Source organism: Balearica regulorum, chromosome 2 (assembly GCF_011004875.1).
Source record: "Balearica regulorum gibbericeps isolate bBalReg1 chromosome 2, bBalReg1.pri, whole genome shotgun sequence".
NCBI lineage: Eukaryota > Metazoa > Chordata > Aves > Gruiformes > Gruidae > Balearica > Balearica regulorum.
The window spans coordinates 108552211-108575160 of NC_046185.1; the positions used below are offsets into that span (position 1 = coordinate 108552211).

Sequence of the window (22950 nt, forward strand, 5' to 3'; positions counted from 1 at the left end):
GAAAACAGATAATGAGTATAGTGAAATAAGCACGTGGCTTTTATCTGTTAACAGTGAGCATTTCAAGGCAGTCTTGTTTGCACATCACTGGAACACTGGTATACACGGACGCACAACGGCAGAAATTATATTCACTACAGGATCTCATACAGCAAGTCTCTGCAAGACAGATGTTCAGGTTTTAACTTTTATCACTGAAGACTTGTCACAGAACAAGATATCTAAGACTGAATTATGACATTTAATCATCTTTCATGTACAATCATTTGAGGGGAAAAAAAATACTAGTCATGATGGGCTAGAACATCATGATTTAACTTACAGAAATTCAGCTGTGCCTTCCATCACTTTGTGGACTGCACTAATGGGAACAGGACGATTTAGGTGACTAAAGTGTTTAGGCACCCATTGCTCTTGAAACAGTATAGATCTAGTGCAGGAATATCTTAATTCCTTTTTCTCTTTCATCTCTACTGAGGAATCACAACAATTACAAGCAACTACCAGAAGTGTCATAATGAGCTTGTATCTGGATTTCAAAGCGCTGTAAATGCTATTCAATCACAGTCAGTAAAACTTCGCTAGTCCTGATCTGACAGTCATTAAAGTCTTGGATGAGAATCTTCTAATCAGGGCTCGATTGCTGAGCAGAGACACTGCAGAGGCAGTGTCTGCTATCCATTAGCTATACACTTGCTAGTTCTTGCCAGGGACATGACCTGAGTTGTTAGGCAGACCCCAGTGCTGCAATGCATAAACATGCAATGAAAGATTTGTGTCCTGATACTTGAAAAAGGGGTGTGAGGAAAGGGGATCTCTATACTCTCTTCTCTGTCTTTTGTATGCCACTGTGGTTATTTTGTATGCAAGGGGTTTGTATGCCAGGGTGCAGTGATCCATTACCTTGCCTCAACTTTCTGTCTAGAAAACAAAAAAACACCTCACGGAGAAGAAGCTGCTTGATGCCTTGAATACAGATGATGTGCACAGGATATTTAAATCTCGTCCAAGTTTTGTTTAAGATGCCATTAGGATGCAGTTGTGAATGAGCTTCTTTTTGCATATGTAATTAGAAAGCAGAACAGATGGGAAAGGCATAGTTTAAAGTGATGTGTTCATTAAAATAACCAAAGCTGCAAAGTGTTTGTTCCCCAACAGTGGATTCAGGATATGAGGCTCCTCAGGCTTACAATTTTTTTGCCCTGTTTTGAGTTTGACAACTGTGAATGACAACGATGAGATCTCTTTTGCATCATTTTTATTGTTAGATATCACCACTGTTTCTCAGGGCAGATTGATTGATCATTCCCTCATACGTGGTTTGTGCTCAGTTAAGATATACTAGGAAGCAGTGAGTATTAAGAAGCAGACAGTACATCAAGGGATTTATTTTAATTGCATTTACTGTAAGAAAAATCTATTGGGATTTAAGAAATAATATAGTGATTTTAATGTTCTTTTAAAAAAGATCTGTGTGGACTGTATCCTGATAACTACTTATCCCTTGTGTTATTTCTCATCTTAACTTTTGGTTTTTAAATTAAAAGGAAATAATTTTAAAAAATGTAATTAGGGTTTTCCACCTCCCTTTGTCTATTTTTAGTAGAGGAGAAGTCTTCTAAAATTAGTCTAAAAATGTCCAAAAAATATATACTTAAGTGAATAAGGGCTAATTCTTACTCCCCTTCCCCCCTGAAAAAAAAGAAAAAAAGGGAAAAAAATATTACATGGTTTAAAGAAACAAAAAGTATACTCTATCAGAGAGTTTAAGCCACACCAAGGGAGGACACTGGTAAGTGCCACTAGAAATCAGTAGAAGTATTCCCAGTGCCTAGTAATGGCCACTGGATAGGCTGGTGTGCTACTTCAGCCTTTCAGAAGTAAAGATTCATACTGATACTGACTTCTCTGTAGACTTAAACTTTCAGCTGCTATGATGGAAGGCTAATTTGGGGAATGAATATTAGGTATTTCCTATCTTCTGCTGCGCTAGCAAAATGAATTTTATCAGATGTATTTTACAGGGAACTTAGAGCTTCAAGGCTTACTGGAGTAAAATTCTTGTTGCACTTCTGGAAAGCTGCTATCGAAACTCATGGGGAGTTAGGCCAAAGATTGGGTCCAATTTGCCAGTTTTAGTAAATCTGGTCTGATCTGGGGTAAATTCTAACAATGAATTCTGGAGAAGAAGTCTAGTTGTTGTCAATTCTGTCCTCTTTCTTCTCTGTGATATTTAACTTTTTACAAAATAAATATAGGTAATTTTAAATAGAGGGTGACTATAATCATGCTGCTATTTTCTCAGTATTTGTTGCCTTCTAAATATCAACCTTTGCCTCTTCTGAAGCAGAATGAAGCAGAATTATTTGCCCACCATCAGCATCATGCATGGCTTTGTCTGCTGTTCCATCGCTTCTGTTATGTGCTGGAAAGAAGAGCTCTTCAAACATGCAAAAGCAAATCCCTACCCCGAAGATAGGCACTGGATTACAAATCCAAATTTATCTAGAACAGCAGATGGATACAAGAAATATAAAAATGCATGCGGTTTATGATAAGGAAATAAAAAAAATATTTATCCACACCAATATCAGGAAAAAGACCGTTTTAATTAGAAGTGGAGTCCTATATGAGGACTGTCTTTGTTAGAGGACTCTACCTAATACGTGGTAGAAGGGATCCTTGCTTGAAGCAGCTTGAAGTGCGAAGTGTTTAATCATCCAAGACTTCTGCACATGCATAACTTTTCTCAGTGTGACTAGACCCGCTCAATGTTACCATACTATTTGCTCTGTGTAAAGTTAAATGTTTTACTGTCTGTGTACAGACAATCTTTACAATGATAAACCGGACAAACAGAGGAAGGCAAACCAAAAATGGAAACCGCCATTGATGTCCTGCTTAAGTATGATGATGACTAACAGGGCAAGTAGATTTATGCATTTTAGAAGTTTGGGTCTTTTATATTGTTTTCTAGTGTACTGTAGAAAATGTCTGCCCATATTTTCTCTGAAGTGCAGTGAATGAATGATCTCAGTATTTCAAAGTTTTCCTTTTTGTCTTGATTTATCTTTTATGTAGAGGAATGACAAGCAATGTCTTGGAAAATAGCCGGGTATCAAACACTATTGATTTCATGCTATTGCAGTGACCTAGAAAGTGTTATTTCTCATTGAAAGATTGTGTTGTGGTTTTCCCATACAAATAGGCAGATTCAAACTCTAAGAATATTTTGTGTTATTATGACATAATAATTAAAAAGGCATATTTTTGGTTTCTTTGCTGAAAGGCTATAGAAGTTTTCTATAATTAGATAAAGTAATCCCTTGAATTATAACTACCATAAATTCTAAATCTTCTATTTATAGCTTTCATAGTTTATTTTCTAATTAAATTTCTGGCTAAGGATCCCCTCCTTCTTTCATTCATATCATTGAAACCTTTTATTACTGATTTGAAAAGAGTAGAAAATTAGACTTACTGCAGTACTTGGGGTTTTTTGTTTGTTTGTTTTTTTGTGATTTGAAGTAGGGAATGATGAACAAGTGTGACTAAAACAAGAATGGATTCTTCTAGTGCAAATTAATCTTTCCAGTTTCATCCATGAATGAAGATGAAAGTGCCAAATTTTCAAAAGAAAGTAGATTTCTAACTGAAAAGGAACAGACATGTTAAAAAATCATCAGAGTGTCCCTTCTTATAGATCTGTAAGCTCAGTAGTTTATGACAGTTCAGTCAAAAATCTAAAATCTGTAAGCCTACCCCAGCTTTGCTACTTACTGATAATTTATTGGGGGGGGGATGATAAGAAGGTTAGGCTAACTCATCACGTAGGCTTTCTCAGTGTGCAGTAAATGTGAATAGGGAGCTGAAATGCATAATTAATTAAAAAGAAGAAGTTATACATGAAATTTCTAAAAAATAGACCCACATTGACTTGAATTCTTTATACGCTTAGAAATATATTAAGTACTATCTTTTGCATGTGTCATTTAGAGATAGGCTATGTTTTTCATATTGTATCAGTTACACAGAATGAATCTGTTAAATGAAATCCAATAAAAACATTAAAGCCATTGGGGTTTTCATAATTTAAAAAATTAAATCTTTGAACTTCAACTCCTGCTGTAATGATGCTAATACTATTTGTTAACAATTGTCTTTATTTGGTAAAAAAATCATGAAAAGACTCAAATTCTACAAGTTCTTAGCATTCTGAATATAGTTTTATGTATCTTCCGCATCAGCATCAAACTCATCACACATTGTTTGGTCAGTCTGCAGTGGGAGCAGATCAAATGACTTTCTGTAGCTTGTTTTGAAAGTAAAGCTTTATGAAATCTTTCATAACGGCCTTTTACCACAGGAATGCTCTGGCTGGCTTTGCCGATTATGGCTTTTATGATTTTCTGCACAGGAAAGTTTCTTGGATGCACAGAGATATGTGGGCCGCATGCTCAGTGTTGCCTTTACTGTTGCTGAACTTGCAGTTCTCTGCTATCTACTATCAAATGTTCATGTACAGTCATTCTTGCTCCAGTTGAAATTAGTTGCCCTGTTTTGGGTGTAGAGTGCTATACGGTATAAATAAAAGTATTCAGTGACTCTTTTGGTTAATGTCACTGAGTCAGTGATTTTGGCTGCTGAGTGGGTGAATATGTTTAATCACATCAAATTCTGGAATAGCACTAAAATAAAAACAGGAAGCACATAAGATAATTGTCACTTTTATTTATTGCACCTCTACTACTAAAGAACCCCATAAATGTTCCTTACCTGTTTAATGAAAGAACACTATTTTATATGCATATATTTAATATCTTTTAAATACTTGGCAGTTCTAATATCTTTCTAATAATTTGTAACTCACATTGATTTCATAGTATATTGTGGCATTTGGCATTAAAAGGCAGTACATGAAGTAAAACAGAGTATCATATAAAAAAAATGTGTCTTTTCTCTGCCATAATAAAAAGGGCAAATAATGCATGTAATAAAATTCAGAATATAGCCTACAACCACTAAAAATAAACAGTTTACACTAAGGTGTGAAGAATAATACTGCGAATAGTGTTTATTCAACAAATTTAATATACCATTGCGGTTTCAGTATGAAGTAATGCTCACTGAAAACTACTAACGTGCTGTCATTGTGCTCATTCCATAAAGATAATTCATTATTCTGTCATAATATATTGGCCATAAAAGTAAGTGCATTTAAAAAATAATGCTATATTGTGGAAGTCAGGTTTGATTTCCACATTTGCTACTCCTTTAAAAAGGCAAAATGTGTTAAATATTTTATTTGTCAGTGACTCCTCTGTTCCCAGTCCAATATCAAACCCAATTCTTCATTCCAGTGAAAAAGCTGGTTTTCATTCAGCAAAATATTTAATGGTGTGCTGAGCTGTGAGCACGTGCACATTTCTGGGGATGTGAGATTTTTGTACCTGCTTAGAATGAATGGAGACAGAAATGTACTTAAATTCCTCCAGTGATTTCAGAGCTTTTGCAAGGATCTCACAGCGGGGAAATTTTTAATCCAACTTTTTCATAACTTATTTAGAGTGTGCACCTGAAAAAAAGAAGGACTTTTATTAATCCTTGAATCAGTTGAGGATATACATATCAGAAACAAAATGAACAGAGTAATCAGGTCCCCCAAATTACACAACTTGATGAATCAAAGGGGAAGAGGAAACTTTTAACTGATCCCCACAGGCTGCTTCTGGTGAATGGCTGACACCTGCCCTGCTGCCCAGACTGATCACTATTCCCACGCTGGTCTGCTAGCATCACATTCAGCTATAACCCACTGCACTTCTTCATCTTTTTGACTATTTATTTATTTACTTCCTTGGACGAGATGGAAGGCAAATGTGAAACTGAGAGAATTAGGTCAAGAAACCAATGGGAAAATATTGTTTGCTGCTGTCTGCAATATTGACTAAAAGTCTTGTATTTTGCTTATTAGAAAGGGCGGGCTGTCTTGCTGTACTCGTGTTTCCATCTCCTGGCCTGTCACATCTCTCTAACTTCTGTCAGGCGTGATGTGAAGAATGTTTTCCAGCTCTTCTTACATCAAAAAAATGGGAAAATGAATGTTAGCAATCAATTTTTCCAAACTTTTAATGGATTTGTAGATGAAGACTTTCTGAAACCTAGTGGCAATTTACAATGAATGAATATGTTTGTCAGTTAAAGAAGGCCAAAGTCTCATTTCAGTAATATGAAGAAAAAAATATATTGTGTTATAGTTAAAAGTCTTTCCTTTTAAATGTGCATAACAAAGTCTCCTGTTTTAATGTAAATCTCCTGCATAACACAACGTCCTCCATAAGTAAGAAATGTAAAAAACATAATGTCTATTTTTGCCTTCTTACAGCTATAGTATATCATCCTTTTTCAACAGTTGCGTTGTTGAAGGACATTTTATTGATGAATTTATCAGCTCTGTCTTTCATAATAATTTTGAATGCTCACATTTGAACCTTACTTTTTCTGAAGCCACCAAAGGGTCCTTTTACAAAGGTGGCTTCTGTACAGGGGCAGCTTCTTATCCTTTGTGTGCCATCAGTTTCAGGTATGCCAGTTGGATAGGGATCTTAGGATTGGGAGACAAAGCGTCATCTCTGCTGTTATGACAAGTATGTATAGCTAACCGTTCCAATCTCCTTGCATAGTAGTCATGAAGAAGCTATATTCTATTTTTAAATGACCAGTTAACCATTCACTGCAAAAATAGAGCTAGTTTGAAATTCGGAATGTGGAAATACTTTTCCCTGCAAGTAATTTTATTAAAGGTGGGTTGTTTTGGGTTTTTTTAATACCATTTGACTATTCCCTACCCCTGAAGTATCCTGTTTATATTGCCAGGTAGAAATTACCTGTAGGGAAGAGACAAAGCATCTATTGTAAATCATAAAAATTTTAACAAATTGGATGTCATTGGCGTAGTGCTAGTCTTTTAATTACAATGAAAGGCAACCACTTATGGCATCAAATGATCCCACTGGTATCACAACATTAAAATGCCCTATGACCTGCAATTGTTAACACCTGTAGCAGCTGAATGAGTTTTAGAATTGTCTAAGACTGAGGCAATGCTGCCGCCTAATGATGGGAGTATATAAGATGCATGATAGCAAAGAGTTTCTTCCTTGGGCAAGCAGGCAAGGTTTGTGACATCAGTTGAAGTCTGTGAGTGAAATTAAAACCAACAAAAATTGGCCCATGAACTAGACTACGTGATTTCCAGGTGTGCCAGGCCACTTATTTGGTTCAAACTTAAAAGCAAAGCAAAAAAAAAACCCAAACCCTGTAATCACTTTAAGTCTGTAAAGTTTTTGTTTTCTACATCTTAACATCTGCTACAAATATAAAGAAAATTATTCTCCACTTCTTCTCTATGTTGATAGATTTTTTTTCTGACATTTCATGTATTTCCTAATACCCATCATTAAGGTAAATACATCATTATTATATCTATTGTAGAATTTTTATCATTCTGTGCAGTATCCATCTACAATTTACCCCTTAATATTTTTTATTGCAGAAGAAAAAGACCTTGCTTTAGTGTCTTAATACTACATTTATCTATGCATTATTGGCCTTCTTTATTTAGAGCAGTTCAATGTAGTCTAGAGGCTGAGAAGAATATTGTTAATAGTATTACTGTCAAGTTAATTCATAGACCCATAAAGAGCAATAATACTTCTGTGAGGCATCTGCCAATGTAATCTGTGACAGCTTGTACACCCAGCAGATCAAAACTGGATCCAGCCCTGCAGTACCAGCTCCTCTTTCAATTCTTCTGGTAGATCTTTCAATTTGTACTATAGTGAAACACAGGAAAGCAGAGAGTGTGCTCTCATTTCCTCCTGTTTTATCTATATTATCTCTTTAATGTGAAATGCTATTGAAAAGGCATACAAAATCCAAAGATTTTTATTGATTTGTGCCAGCTTACTCTGACAAAGGATTTCATGGCAAATTGGTCAACCCGTGAACAATTATAATTTGGCAAAAACTAATAAACTGTAATTAAGGCATTATAAAGGCATTGATTCGTTAGCAGGCAGCCCATTAAATCATTATAATTATATCATAAAATGATTAAGGCAACAGAGTTAATGCATTTGAAGCCTGTGCTAAAGATGCATTTAAAAAAAATAAAAAACAAACAACATGCAATCATATTTCTCTTGTATGTGTTCAAGTTTTTTTGGTATTATACTCCTCTCAGCTGGGCTGCCTTCCAGCAATCAGCATCTTCACAATGTGTTCACTTCAAAGCGAGTGTTTGAGGTCTAAATCTCTCTCTTCTGTTTCAACCCAACAGGTGCAGGAGGTTGGTCTCCATCCGACAGCGATCATTACCAATGGCTGCAGGTGGATTTTGGGAACAGGAAGCAGATCAGTGCTATTGCGACTCAGGGCAGGTATAGCAGTTCTGACTGGGTCAGTCAGTATCGGATGCTCTACAGTGATACAGGGAGAAACTGGAAGCCATACCACCAGGATGGAAATATCTGGGTAAGTCATTAGTGTAAAATGGAACCATAGTGATGTTGATGGACTGTGGTTTTAGGCACTGTACACCTCATACAACTCTTCAGTGTTGTTTTTGTGAGGATAGAACAGAGTTTAGCTGAAAACATAATGATTCAAGTTGCAGCTGCTGTTAGGAGGCCTATCCCTGGATTGGCAAAGCCCATTTGGGATGATGGTAGTTGTCAGAACATGCAGATATTTTTTAGTTGTTGCTGTTCCTCAATGAGTCTCTTATGCTTTGGCTTTCTTTTCCCTGACTTTTCTTTTTTCACTAATTTCATGGAGTAAATATAAGACACAAAGGTAGTTTTCAAAATTCTGGTCTTAAACATAACGTCAGGGCCACGAAGTGGATCAGAGGGCTGGAGCACCTCTCCTGTGAGGACAGGCTGAGAGAGTTGGGATTGTTCAGCCTTGAGAAAAGGCGGCTCCGGGGAGATCTAATTGCGGCTTACCAGTACCTGAAGGGGGCCTACAGGAAAGATGGTGAGGGACTGTTTATGAGGGAGTGTAGTGACAGGGCAAGGGGTAATGGGTTCAAGCTGAAGGAGGGTCGATTTAGATTAGATGTTAGAAAGAAATTCTTTACTGTTAGAGTGGTGAGGCACTGGAACAGGTTGCCCAGAGAGGTTGTGGATGCCCCATCCCTGGAAGTGTTTAAGACCAGGTTGGATGAGGCTTTGGGCAACGTGGTCTAGTGGAGGGTGTCCCTGCCCATGGCAGGGGGGTTGGAACTAGTTGATCTTTGAGGTCCCTTCCAACTTAAACCTTTCTATGATTTTATGATTTTGGAAGGTAATTTATTATGTGTGTATATGTGCTGAGGAACAGTTTTATCATGTATGTATTCTCTTCCATATAGATGGTGCAGGGATTTTTATGCTACAATAATTTTAGCAAAAAGCATATAATTTGGTTTTGTCTCTTAGATTTTTCATGGATAAGCTGCTAATTTCATTCTTGGCGAAAACAGTAGCCTTCCATTTTGCTGACAAATAATGATAGCTATTACTTAACATGCCTATCCTCATAGCAGTTCTTTCAGATGGTTATTCTTTTTCAAAAGCATACTTTGAAAACAGCAAAGTGCTATCATTCTTTCTGAAACCAAATTAAATTGATTAGCTATTACGCCTCATCAGGAAAATATTGTCAAAGCAGACAAAATTTAACAATGTGCTATTTTAGATTCACATTTTTGCCAGGTGCTTCTTTTATTAAGGTCTCTTATTAAAAATTAATGTCAAACACATACCATAAGGTGAATGGTTTTATCTGTGTAAGAGAAACTTGCTTAGTATGTGGAGTACATAGAAGCAGTCATTTTTTATTACAGTATTGATTTATTAAAAAAACCTCCTCCATGTGCCAGATAGGATTCTGAAAGAGGGAGAAGTTAAAGCTGGGGGGACAAACAGGAGTGAAAAGAAAAACATTGGGTGCTGCTTTAGATTCCTTACAACTCGATGGTATGAATGTTTTTCATCGCGGGAGGGGAGGGGAGGCGGCTTGTGCTTAAGCTTCATTAAAAAGTTTCTCTTTTACGACCAGTTATGTATATAAAAATACTTACAGCATCTAGAGTTTATATTATCTTAGATGTAGAAAAGCTTCTTCAACAACTACTACTGAAATCATGAAGAATTTGTCTTGGGGGAATGGGAAAGGGCTATGCATCTGGCTAAGTGAATGATATATAAAGCAGGACAGTCGGACGGAGGAAAAATCTGTTCTTTATACCTTGAAGGGAAAATCTTTTGGCAATGTGTGATTTGGTTAATTTATTGACAGCTGTGACTGTTTGTTTCCAAAGTGGCACACCTTTCTGAGGGCTTTGTAGAAAGTCTTTATTCTTATATTGTCTCTTAATATAGAAATACTGAAAGCTTCTTCATGAAAGAACATTTCATTTTTCTCTTTATGAGCAGTTATGTATGTTTGGTGAAGTCAGGGGGAATACTGTTAATTTGTTATTGACCATCACTTGCAAAATGTGTGATGAGTTATGCAGAAGTCTGCCACTTCTATTTGGAATGCTAAATCTTTGAGATATACTTAGCAAGCTCATTGCTGCATTAATGCTACTGTTCATGTTCTGCAATTTTTATCCAATACTAGAAAAGCAGTATATTAAAAAAAAAAAAAAAGTGCTACCCTATCCCAGCTTTCTTTTTAAGAATAAAGCTGAACTGAAGGGGTTTTGACATTACTTCTAACTTGCCAAAACCACTGTTGTTTCTGTTGTTAAATGATGTCTGCGCCTTGGTTTAATCTTGAAAACACTGTGCTTGTTAGGTATTATTGAATATAAGATGTACTAAGTTTCCATGGCAGGGGAGGTGCTTGAGGATGGAGCAATACTGTTGAACTAATGTAGTAGTGTTACAATGAGACAGACTTCCCTGATGTGGAAATGGGGTGGTGCAGAATTTCCCATCACATCTTCCTCTTAGTGTCACTTTGTACAAGAAATTAAAAATAGCAGAAGCTGTGAGGGCCAGATCAGACCATACGAGCCAAGTATCCAGAATTGGCAATTTAAACTCCTAAAGCCACATTCTTCATGGCTGAAATGACTGTGATGATCTTAAAAATCTCAGATGATTCTGGTGCCCTTAGAAATCCTTTTAGGAAGTATTTAGTGTTTTCCTTTTGGATTTGTACCTTTTAGAAGTTTTAACCACAACAGGAAGGTGCTATATAGCTGTTGATTAATGTCCCTCTTCCATCATCCCTGTGCCTGAGTGTCATTGTTTCCTGACACTAGTAAATTTAAAACTACAGGAGAAAGCAAGGGGAAAAAAAGGAAAATAGTGCAGAGTTCAACAATATTTGATACTAAAGCAGTTATGATATCAAGTGACACAGCAAGAGGGTGAGATACGGGAAACAGAAGGAAATAAAAATAAAGCTTGCCAGATGAGTTGGATAGAGAGCAAAGGAGAAATAACTTCCAACAAAGATCTAGTTAAGAACAAACCATGATAATCTGCATAAAATGCTTAAGTGACCCCCTCCTGTATGCATTAGTCAGGGTGGAAAAAATTCTATAATTATCTCCTAAGTAGGAGAGAAATCAAAAGGCTCTCAGGAAGTCTGCGATGGGGAAAGTGCTTTCAAGGTGAACTTAGAGTAAGCTTCCCCATTCTGCAAAATAGATTTTCTGACCCCACCCCTCCTGAGCTTTTGGATATTTTCAATTTCGATGAATTTTAATAAGATGAGTGAATGTGGCCTCTTTCCATAAAATGCCTAGCAACTAGAGAATTTTGATCACCTCTCCTACCTTCGTTCTTGTAGTCTGAGATTCTAATTTTGATAGGTCATGAGGTTTCCCTTCATACATCAATCCACTGGGATGTTTCATGTACACAATATATCTTTGTTTTGGTATAGATGCTCATTTTGCTTTCTGCATCGATGCAATCTATTGATTTGCCTTAAGAATATATACTAGATGTGATTCACGTGTAATACTGTTCCTATTTCCTAACTCAGATTTAGATGATGTAAATGCCTCCCACTAAGCATAATGCAAATATGCCCTATAGGAATAATAAGAAAATGCTGACATCTTATGAAAACATTGAGACTCAAATTATAAGCACTAGTGGCAGAACTGAGCACCTCTAAGATTCAGACCTCTCCTAATGGAAATTGGAAGATCCTTGGTACAATCAAAGAGGTTTTATGAGGTATCATGTTTTAAAATTTGCTTACTGTAGTAGAACTTGTGAAAGTGTTACTATAATTATGAGTTTCAAAAAAAAAAAAACTGATGGGAAAGGTGGAATACAGACCCTTTGCACGTGACCTCCAAATTGTATTCTGTAGTTGACTCTTATCTTCTGCCTCAGTGAACATCAGTGGAGTTGCAAAGATGTAAATGAAAGCAGATTTTGCTTTTTTACAGAAAATTTAGCCCTGGACCAAGTGGCTGCTGCTTCAGTTGAAAGCAATTATGTTTTTCTGATTTTGTTGTTGTTTTTCTTTCAGTTTTAATTAAACTTAAAGTGTATTATGCATAACACCTGCTTTTGTAGTATTTTTATTACAGGAAAGATATTAAGTGATTACAAAGCTTTTACTATGAAGAATGATTTTTGGAAAGGAATTTAATTTATCTATTTACCCACTGGCTTCAAACACAATTTGTATTTTTTTTAATGCTGCCCATTCTGTTCCTTTTTTAGGTGAAATAATCAGAAATCCAGTAAGTTAAGTGTAAAATGAACTTTGTATTTCTTTGGGCACTGAGGAACACCTTACTGTTTGCAAAATGCAGTCTCTTAATTTGCATGGTTCCCTTTGGTATCAAAGAAAGAAAGTTGGTACAGCACAGTGGATTTAACTTGCATAGGAAAATGAGCTTTCAGCACTTCAGAGTATTTTGATGTAGTATTGAGCCAAAATTCATTGTGAAAGGAAGCACAAGTGAGTTGGTTGATTAACTTTTTCAAGCTGTGTGAGACAGTTCAGATCTTTAATACTCTTGGGTGCCTTTGGAAATACCAACCATCAGACAGACCTAAAGTAACATTTAATGTCTAGGTAGATATAAGGCAATCATCTGCAGCTCTACCTAGCTGAAATTATGTGGGAGCCATCTGCTCAGTGTTTCTGTCCATCCTGGCATGCTAATTCTGCTTAGATTATTCAGAGAAAGATCAGTAAGCCTTATTACATCCCCAGTTCCTTCCACCTGCTCTACAGAGCATCATTTAGAGCTAACCAAGGACTTACTGCGTGCATCTTACAGTACAATGATTTGTGTATAGCAACTACAAGTGAAGAAGAAGAAATTCTAGCATACACCCACTCTGTTAGGACATGCAAGAATTACTTGCTTTGTAAAAACTGTCACTACTTTTCCCTGAAAGACAACTTTATTTCCATGACCCTAAACTAATCATTAATGAAGGATGCAGTGAAAGAGTTTTTGAGTTTGATACTTACTGCTGCTTTCCTTTTTCGTGGTTACTCCATAAGATCTTGAGCGGAAACTTACATTATTGAAAGATTTGCTAGTTTAATGTGTTTATGGGCCTGGATTTGTTGCCTTTTTTTTTTTTAAGTACTTGAATTAAATTATCTTATTAAACTAATTTAGTTTATATGACATTATACTGACTTGCAGTTGTGCGAGCGTTTCAAAAATATGAAATGTGATTAGAATGGTCTGTGACTTGCCATTTGTTGCTGCTGGGCTGCTACTAGAGTATCAGATACTGTGCAGACCTATTTAAAGATGACAACATGGTTTGATATATTAGTCAGTGCAAAAGTTTTGACTAGTGTTTATAGTAAGGCCCTGAAGTCTTTTGGGAATGTTGTGCATTTATTGTTGTTTTCTATTTAAGAATGCCCTGACCTATCCTGTCTGGAAGGATTTTTATGTCTGGTATCTTGCTGTCTCCATAGCAATGCCTGGAAGGTGACCAGTGTCATTTTTATGGGCTCTTAATTTTCCAGGTATTTTATTACTATAAGAAACTTTAAAAAACAAGCAAAAAAACCCAACCTTTCCTTCCATGTGGAGAAAAAAAAAAAAAAATCTTATTTTTTTCCTGGAATCTCCTGCATGCCTTTTCTGAACTTCAGTATGCCTTAGCTTACCTGGCTGTTATGTCTGAGTCTCTGTCTCCCATGCCTTTATCTTATAAAGATTGCTCCATTCACTTGCAACAGCCAGTATTACCGTTATGGGTGTATTGAGTGAATGAGGTGTTGTAACTCCCACCAAAGTCAATATGTCTCGGCACTTAGTGCACATTGCTAACCTATACATTGAGGGCCCATGACTGAAAGGGTATGGCTACAGGAAAATATTTCTGTTGCTGTAGTGAAGCTAAAATCTCTTACAGATCTAATGTAATAGTCTCTGCTATTATGTCAAAAAATATAATAAAGTGTTGGTAGGACACCTTTAGAAATTCAGGCAGTTGCTGACAAGGAATTTTTAGGAACCGTGAAGAAAAGAAGAAAAGAAGAAAAGAACTTTACAGATAAACATCAGTACTATCCTGATGAAGCTTGTTCCCTAATCTCTTCTCTGTGTGGAATCTGTTAAGAGAAATTGTATAAATTTTTAACACATTTAGAGAAACACACTTGGGGTTATCTGAAATATCATAGCAAAATGTATCTATGCCAAATGCTGTCACAGCCACAGACTGTAGTTGTATTAAAATGACAGAAGATCTGATGGCCTTTTAAATTTTGGAATACTGAGATTAACACCAAATTGGGATAAACCGTAACGCTAGTTAAAATCCTGAGCTTTCTGAAAACCAGAAATAGATATTTACAGGACTCTAATGTATTTCACATATGAAGCTATGGCCTGATTATAAGACCTTCTTAAACATATTTTTATTTTGAATCCTTGAAATCACATATCTTGTGCAGGAAGAAAGATCATTTATGTTATTTTTAGCAGAAATATGGATGTTTGAGTTTGCTTACAGTTTTAAATAACATTTTTAAGGGAAAGATACACTGACATTTTGGAAATGGATTTGATCAGATGGAAAGGTTTTTTCTGATTTTTTTTTTTCTCGCTGCAAGCTACTCATCCTGTTTATGAGAGAAAGATTTTATAATTGTATTAGGCTATCTCCAGAAGCACAAGCAGAAATATTTTAATCTATCACAGAGTATGCCAAGTAGACAGAAGACAAAATTCCTTCTGGTGCAGTGGCAGACAGTGTCCGAGCCCTCCCTCAATTCTGTACAGGCTATTAAATAAAAACAAAATTGGGATAACATATTAGAGGTTTGCAGTGTAGTCTGCTAGAGCATTTCCATTCTGAAGGATTATTTTCTAATCTCTTGTTCTTAGCCTGAGGACTACTTGTCTGTTTATGTTAAACCATTGAATTTTAAACACAGATCTCTAAAGGCAGGCACTTAAATCCATTTTTTAGCTCTCGGATGGCTTGGTTTTCAAATACCTTAGAGTCATCATCCCACAATGAATACAATGCGCAGGTCCTTAACCAAGCCCACAAGAGTGCATCGTGTTCTTAATCAGCTCAGCAATGACAATAGTCACAGTCATGGCTGAATGGCATTGCATCTCTGCTTACAAATCTTTCTAAGACACAGGCTTTGTGGCTCCTGTGTGGCACCCAGCAGGACTCACGCTGGCTGCTGCACCCGGCTTGCGTAACAGTAATGCTTCCAGTTCTCAGCTGGTCTGTACAGAGCTGAGTGCATCAATAGGCTCTTAAAAGTCCTGGCATAGTTGTGTAGGTTGTCCTCAATCCCTTCTAGAAGGCCTGAACACTTGCTTAGGTGACTGAACCAGAGCTGAGTTCGTCAAAGGTTTTGAGTTTTTACAGGTTCTCTGTAGACACATATTTGAACGTCTAGATTAAGATCTACCGAATACAATGGAGTGTAGCAATTTCCTTGCTGCTTGTCAGCCCTCTTGTTTGGCTACCATGTATGAATATATCAAGTAATTTATGTGGCTGTTATTATAGCAGAAGGCCAGCATATGACCAAAAATCTGCTTTATGGCAATCCTGATCTTTTATTGTTGATAGATGTGATAAAATACAAAAATTAATATATTGAATAGAAAGTAGATCTAGCATAGTGTAGATAATGTTTCATTTGATAAAAGTATGATTAGAAATAGAAATTCTAGTGATCTCCACAGATTAAAAATACAATAATCATGATACAGATATTTGACATGCTTTAAGTTAAATTAGAAAATGTGGAGTTACAAATCATGAGTCTTGCCCATTTACTTAGTCATCAGGTTGCATTATGTTAAAATGACATTCATACTACACTTCTGTGCACAGCTGTCTGTAGCACTGTTGAAAAGCTGATCTGCTGAGGGCTTCCTTACTTCCTTCCTATTTTTTCCCCATGAGGGTGATGAAACTGCAGAACAGATTGCCTGGAGAGGTTGTGAGGGAGCTGAACCAAATGATCTGCAGAAGTTCCTTCCAGCCTGTGATTCTAGATGGTGTCTGAGACTTGTCCAAACTGCTAACTGTTGAAATGAAGAGGCAAATCTACTGTAATATATTCTGTGCTTCTGCGCTCTTTGACATGTGTGGCTTTCATTTCTGTCTGCAATTTATACCTGGCTTCACTTTTCTATAATGAGATGCATCATAGAATATCCCTAAAGGTTAGGAAACCTCAGATGTTAGTTTTAACTTGAAGGCAAAACCCAGTAACCTTCTCAAGGTTCAACATTTCCCTCTTAATTGTGCATTTGCAAAATTATTTAAGTTCTGATCCAGTAAAAACTCCTGTGCTTCAAATGTTGAAATTGAAGTAATAAGACTAAGTGTTTCAAATTGAGTATACACAGTCAGGGAGTGTGTCCAAGGGTGTTTGTACAATACTTGGAAAAAAGGAGCATTGGTCTTATTGAAATTCTTTGGGAAGTATCATACTGCAGGTATGTAAGGTATAAAAACCTTACTTAAATGTTAGGCAGGTGTAAAGCAGGAAATGTTCTCAGTTTTCATTTGCATTGGTAAAAGTGAAACTGTGCACAAAGTTGTGCTGCCTCAGTCTGTGTGCTAATTTGGTGGATTTTAATTTTTTTTTCTTTATTAATAAATAAAAATATACTTGTATTAGGAGAGCTCTTAAAGTGACACAGGTATGCATTGCAAATTTGAAAATCCTTAGACTGGGAGACGGTCACAGATAGCACTTTGTTTCCCTAGAATGTGCTTTTTGAATAGTCTAAGTATTTGTGTTCAGCACAATAGATCGTGCTAATACATGAAAGATGTGGCTGTGGCAATTCCCATCAAAGGCATTTTGCTCTGTTACTTCTGTTGCCTGTGAGGTCTGGTATGCAGAAAGCATAGCTTGTAAAAGATTGTCTCCTATTTGCCTCTTGGCTCATTAGGTGTTAATTTCCCAGTGAAGATCAGGGTAATTACCTAGGAGCAAGTAATGGTTGAATCCACAAACATTCACTTCCATGTAAATTTTTGGGCTTGTGGCCCTGTGGAATTGTACTTTTTTAGCCCCTAGTCCTCCCTGGAGTTTGGTACTTATTAACTCAGAAGACTGAGCTTCACACAGAAAAAAGTGAGATAATGCATGGTGGGAAACTGACAATTTAAGACCAAATCCTGCCAATACACTTGTCAGTGCCTGACTTATGTGAGCAACTGTGTTGATTTTTAAGATTATGCAGAAGTATTTGCTTGCACAAGTACATGCAATCTGAAGCGCCCTTAACATTACAAAGTGGACTCCTTCCTTCATGAAAATGACTTTCCATTCTTTTTCCAGGAATTCAAAAATAAATTTAGCAAAAAGAAATAAGAAACCCCATATTTCTTTAGCAGTGTATAAACTCTGACTGGCTTCAGAGAAGAAGTGCGTTTTAAGGGGAAATTTGACAATGCTGCTGCTGATGCAGTACATGTCTGTGGCTGTATAGATAACTTCAGCCGGAGGGTTCTTAATCTGACACCTTTCATGAGCAGTAAATTCACATTAAAAATATGAAAAAAGTTAGACTCAGGCCAAGAAAACTCCTTAAATTTTCTTCTTGCTCTGGATTTTTTTTTTTTAAATATCCTCAGACTCCTTAAGATAGAGAAAAATATATTGCTTATTGACATAGATCCTATTCAGAAAGGTATATAAGGAAGCCCTTAACTTTTAGCTGGAACTTAATTCTTGTTGGATTCAATAGAACCCAACGAGTAAATTAATCATGCGCTTAACACTTTTCTGAGAAGTGTTGCTTTTGTATCATCATCATACAGTCTGTACTGTGTTATTTTACAAATTATTTTTGTATAACATAATTTGCTCTAAATAGTTACTGGTTTAGGTATGATAATATTTTTAACTACCTTTCATATTGTATGTGCTTATGCACACAGATTATGAGTTAATCTTTACTGAAAACTATTTTAGTAATGTGAGTAAAAGTTAAAAAAAAAACCCCAGAAGTTTCTGAATGGGAATACATCCGTGTTAAACACAACAAACCTATTCAAGTGAGCCATTACTGTGCATTTATAGTGCTCAAACTCTAATTTCTTGTAGACAAATAGAGGAAAACTTGATTTAATTTGTTCCAATCTCTCTAATGTGTCTATCACGTTGTTTTATGTACATAAATTTAACTAAAATGACATAATAGAAACTTACAGTTATAATAGGACTTGCATTTGTGCAGTTGCAGGCAAAATTGGTTCATATCGATCTTTAAAACCTGATGTAGAACCACTCCTCCTAACACTACTTGTCTGCAGCACAAAATACCACAACAGAGGACTAAGTCTTGGCTACAATAGCCATAAAGGCTATTTGAGAGCTAACTCTTGTCTTAGCCATAATATAAACCAGTTTGAGTTAGCTTGGTGATACCGTCACCAATCGTGATCAGCTGATGATGATAATTTTTCTTTTTTAAGTATTAAGCACAAAAGTCATTGACTATGCTGAATGCTGAGTTGTGTTATATGCTAGTTTTGATTAGCTAAGCACATTAGAAAACAGGCTAAAGTTTAAAAAGTGCTTGGTGAGCATTTGTCTGTGCATTCATCTGAATGAGACTACCCATAGCAAGAAGCTTTTTCTGTTTGGAGGTATAGTTGCACTGTCGAAGTGTTAGGAAGTAGAAGTGTCAAAATCATTGGTTTGCAAACTGTTTTTCAAAGTATTATTTGACTTTGTCTTACAAGATCAGCAATCAAAATTGTCCATAAAACAAACTATGAGGTATTAATAGGTTTCTTACTTTTGGGCCCGTTCTCTGAAAATGCTAGAAGAAAGCATTATACAATGAATCACCATGATCCTGAAGGCTGTTTATTTTCATGCTTAGGTCATAAACTAAGTAGATTATAGGAGGAAGTTACTTTAAAAGAACAAAAAAAAAAAAAAAAAAAAGGAAAGAGTATACTTCAAGACAGAGTGACACAGAAACTTCTGGCCAAATCCAGTCAATTGCTTCTACAAAACTCGTACTGAATGATTTCCAGGGCAAAGTCCTTTTAAACTCAAAAATGTTGAATGTGACTGGGGAGGGGATGAGAAGGAAAAATATTCTCTTCAGCTCACCACTTATTTGACCTTAGTTATTTCATATTTCATTTGAATATTTCATTTTGAAATATTTAGGAGAATGAGATCAGTTTCTGATGTGTGACTTCATTCCCTACACTTTGTTACAATATTTAGACATTGAGTTATGAAAATGTTGATGCCAGCTGAGGATAGATTCAGTCTTTTTTAAAAACTTTTCAGCTTTATTGGTCCATATCATAGATTTACTGGAAGCTGAGTACAGTTTTGTACACACACTTTTCCTGTTCCCATCAAGCCAGCCTCCTTAATTCATGATAGATTTTACCAAAGTGCCAGAGAGACAGAAAAAAGGGAGGAGAGGAGAGGGAGAGTGCTGTTGGACAAACATACTCAAGATGTGCTTCTTTAAAGCAGGATTTTCAAAGCCATAAAGAGTTCATATTCATAAATCGGGTAACTCCCAGTGCTCCAAGAAATAAGGCAAAGCTGCTGACATGGCACTGTTGTTAAGTTTCCGTAGGAAAAATGAGTTCAAATGCAATTGGGAGCGCCTGTAACACAGACTGTAGGCTTTTGAGACTCAAAGGTTATGATTATATTATACTCAGATTTTTTTTTTTTAGATATAAAAAAGGATGGGACAGAGGTTCTTAAGCAGAGGTAAGGAACTAGGTTCACAATTAGTTAACAATAAAATAGTAAAGGCAGAAGCTGAACTCTCTCTGGGTAGGGGGGGAAGAAAGAACTTATCAACGTTGTACCATGTTAGACAACAAGATCATGAGAATTCAGCAGATAGTAAAGGTTTAGCCATTTAATATGTCCAATATAAAAAAAAATAAAAATTGAAATATAATTGTTAGCTTGAGGCGGGGGGGGAACCCTGTCAGCCTCAGGTATTTAAACAGTGGAAATAAGCCAGGAAAGACAGAATTCCTGGTGCATGAGACCAGATGCTAATGACAGACCTCGAGCTGAACTCTGTAAGAGCTTTTTGGCATGGCCAGGCTGGCTGTGTCAGGTTTTTAAACTTTTTTTTTCTTTTATCTGAGAATAAAAAAGATCAATGACAAGAGTTTGAATTTGACTATCTCACTAGGCAACCTATTGATTAGATCTTTTCCTCATATTTCATTCAAGTGTGTGACTAGTGGAGTGCTTCTATTACTGCTTTTGTTGTTTAGCATGAAGTTACTGACAGATACATTAGTTTGAACTGCTTTCAGATTCATTATTCTATCATTATTTTCAAGGTTAGGTTGTTAGGAATCTCGAAACACTGCTGCCTCCACTTATGAAGACCCAAAGGTTGCTTATTCTTTCTCTGAGAGGAATGGTTCAGAATAAACTCTTCTAGCTGGTGGTAGCTCCAGTCTAGAGATACTCTGTCACTTCAGGACAGACTTCCTTTCAACAGCAAGTGCACCAAGAGCTCTATAATACTCTCCCCAGACATGTCATGATGATAAAACAGTCTCTGTTTGTCACTTTTCAGGACTTCTGTATCGTGACTTATTCTGATATAGGTTGCCACTAGAAATGCTAGAATCCTACTTATATCATAGCTAGATTTGCAATATAAAGGTGGGGTTTGTGTTTGCTTTAGGAATTTTTGAGGACATAAAAACTAATTCATGGCATTCTAGCTGTTGCACACATAACATTTTTCCAATCTCTCTGATATGTGTGAAGAATATCTTGGGAGTGAAAGGAGAGATGAATACTTAACTTGCTGATTCTTAGCATCTTTGGCTAATGTATTAAAACTGGTAAATTAACATATCTGTTGTAAATCCTTTGACATACTGTGTATTTGAGAGGAAGAAGTTCCTTTTATATAAAGGTGCAAACTCCTTCCCCCCCCATTAGTTCTATAGATGTAAAAGCTGTAAAATCCAAAATTATTGTGACTTAAAAGTATTTAAGCAAATATTGTTGTCAGAGTTCAGTTTGAAGGCTAAAAGCTTTATACTTTGAAATCAGATTTGAAAATTTATCAATTTCTGAATAAGGGATATAGCCATTAATATTGTAGTTAGAGCACACAATTTCATTAATTTGAGGATTGCAAATTCTATAAAATGATTTTACTGAAAAACTATTTATCATGAATGTATTGTACAAGTACGGTGAATGTAAAAAAAGCTGCAGAGATGTGTATGCTACAGGAACACAAAATTTCTATGCTATTAACAACTCATAAAAACATGCAATGGCATTCAAGCAACTGGTTGAAGTCAGTTAGCCTACTGATAAAAGGTAATATGAAACTGTCCTTTCCACAATTTACATTGCTGCTTTAAAGTACAGCACTGTAGGAACATTGTATGTGTCAACATAGATCCACTCCCTGGAAGTGTCAGAGCCAGCAGAGCATTATCAGGCAGATTGCTGTCTGTGAAGAGATGCTTAAGAGGAAAGCATGACTGCCTTTTCTGAACAACACCGGACCATATGCCTGACCTACAAAAGTAAGGCAAAACTGTCAAATGTAAACAGTGCTCACTGCTTCTTTCTGAACAAGGCATCTGCATAATGACATCTCTTTCTTCTTCTAGCTTTATTTTAACCTTTTATTTTGTTTTTTTTTTTCTTCCCTTTTTTGCAAGACGTTCTACCTGCAGCATAGTTCTCTTTCTACTACAGTAGAAACCATCTCTCCTGGAAGTTCAGTGGTGTTCCTGCATGCCCTAGAGCCACAGTCTCCTATCAATAAAATCCGCCCTTGATCTTTCCCCTAGTTTGATTCCATTTCTCTGCTATTGTCAGAACAAATTACACTGGGTGTAACGTACCCCAGTACAATGTAATGGATTCAGTTTGCTGCTAACATTATTTTCTTTTCTTGTGGCAATTTTCATTGACTTTTCTGAGGTTTGTTTTTTTGTTATTCTCTCTGCGTTGAAGGTGGAGAGAACCTTGAGTTGGTCTGAGTTTGGGGTTTTTGGTTGGGGTTTTTTTTGGTTTTGGTTTGGGATTTTGGTGGAGGGGGGTTTTTTGACTCTTCAGAAGTCTTTAAACACACCTTTTGCACAGGGAAAGGAGCATACAAAGAAAGCGAGGTCAGAAATCATAGGCAATTTTGTTCTAGTGTTTTTGTGTTCCTAGCCTGGATACAAGGGAATAATTCTACCTTTTTTTTTCCCCTTATCTCATTTCTTCCAGCATTAAACTGTAATGAGAGATACTTTTAAGTAGTTAAGTTGAAATTTTCAGCTTTGTGGGGACATTTACTGAATGTTCATATTTCAAAAACCCGCTAGGTCTTAGTCGCTCTAAAGTATGGTTATACAGACTAAGATAAGCAGCAACTAATCGGAACGAGCCTTAAGCCTTGAAGCAGGTAAAGGGTGAAGCAGG

The 22950-nt window shown here is 36.3% G+C and overlaps 1 protein-coding gene across 2 annotated transcripts in view; it reads left to right on the top strand.

Annotated features, from left to right (window-relative positions):
• Nucleotides 1-22950, top strand: part of CNTNAP2 (contactin associated protein 2) — a 1224243-nt gene that overhangs the window by 398941 nt on the left and 802352 nt on the right. For both annotated transcript variants that reach the window (XM_075745282.1, XM_075745283.1), the window contains exon 3: nucleotides 8342-8535. In XM_075745282.1, coding sequence (XP_075601397.1) covers nucleotides 8342-8535 — 194 coding nt within the window. The remainder of the gene's footprint in view (nucleotides 1-8341; nucleotides 8536-22950) is intronic.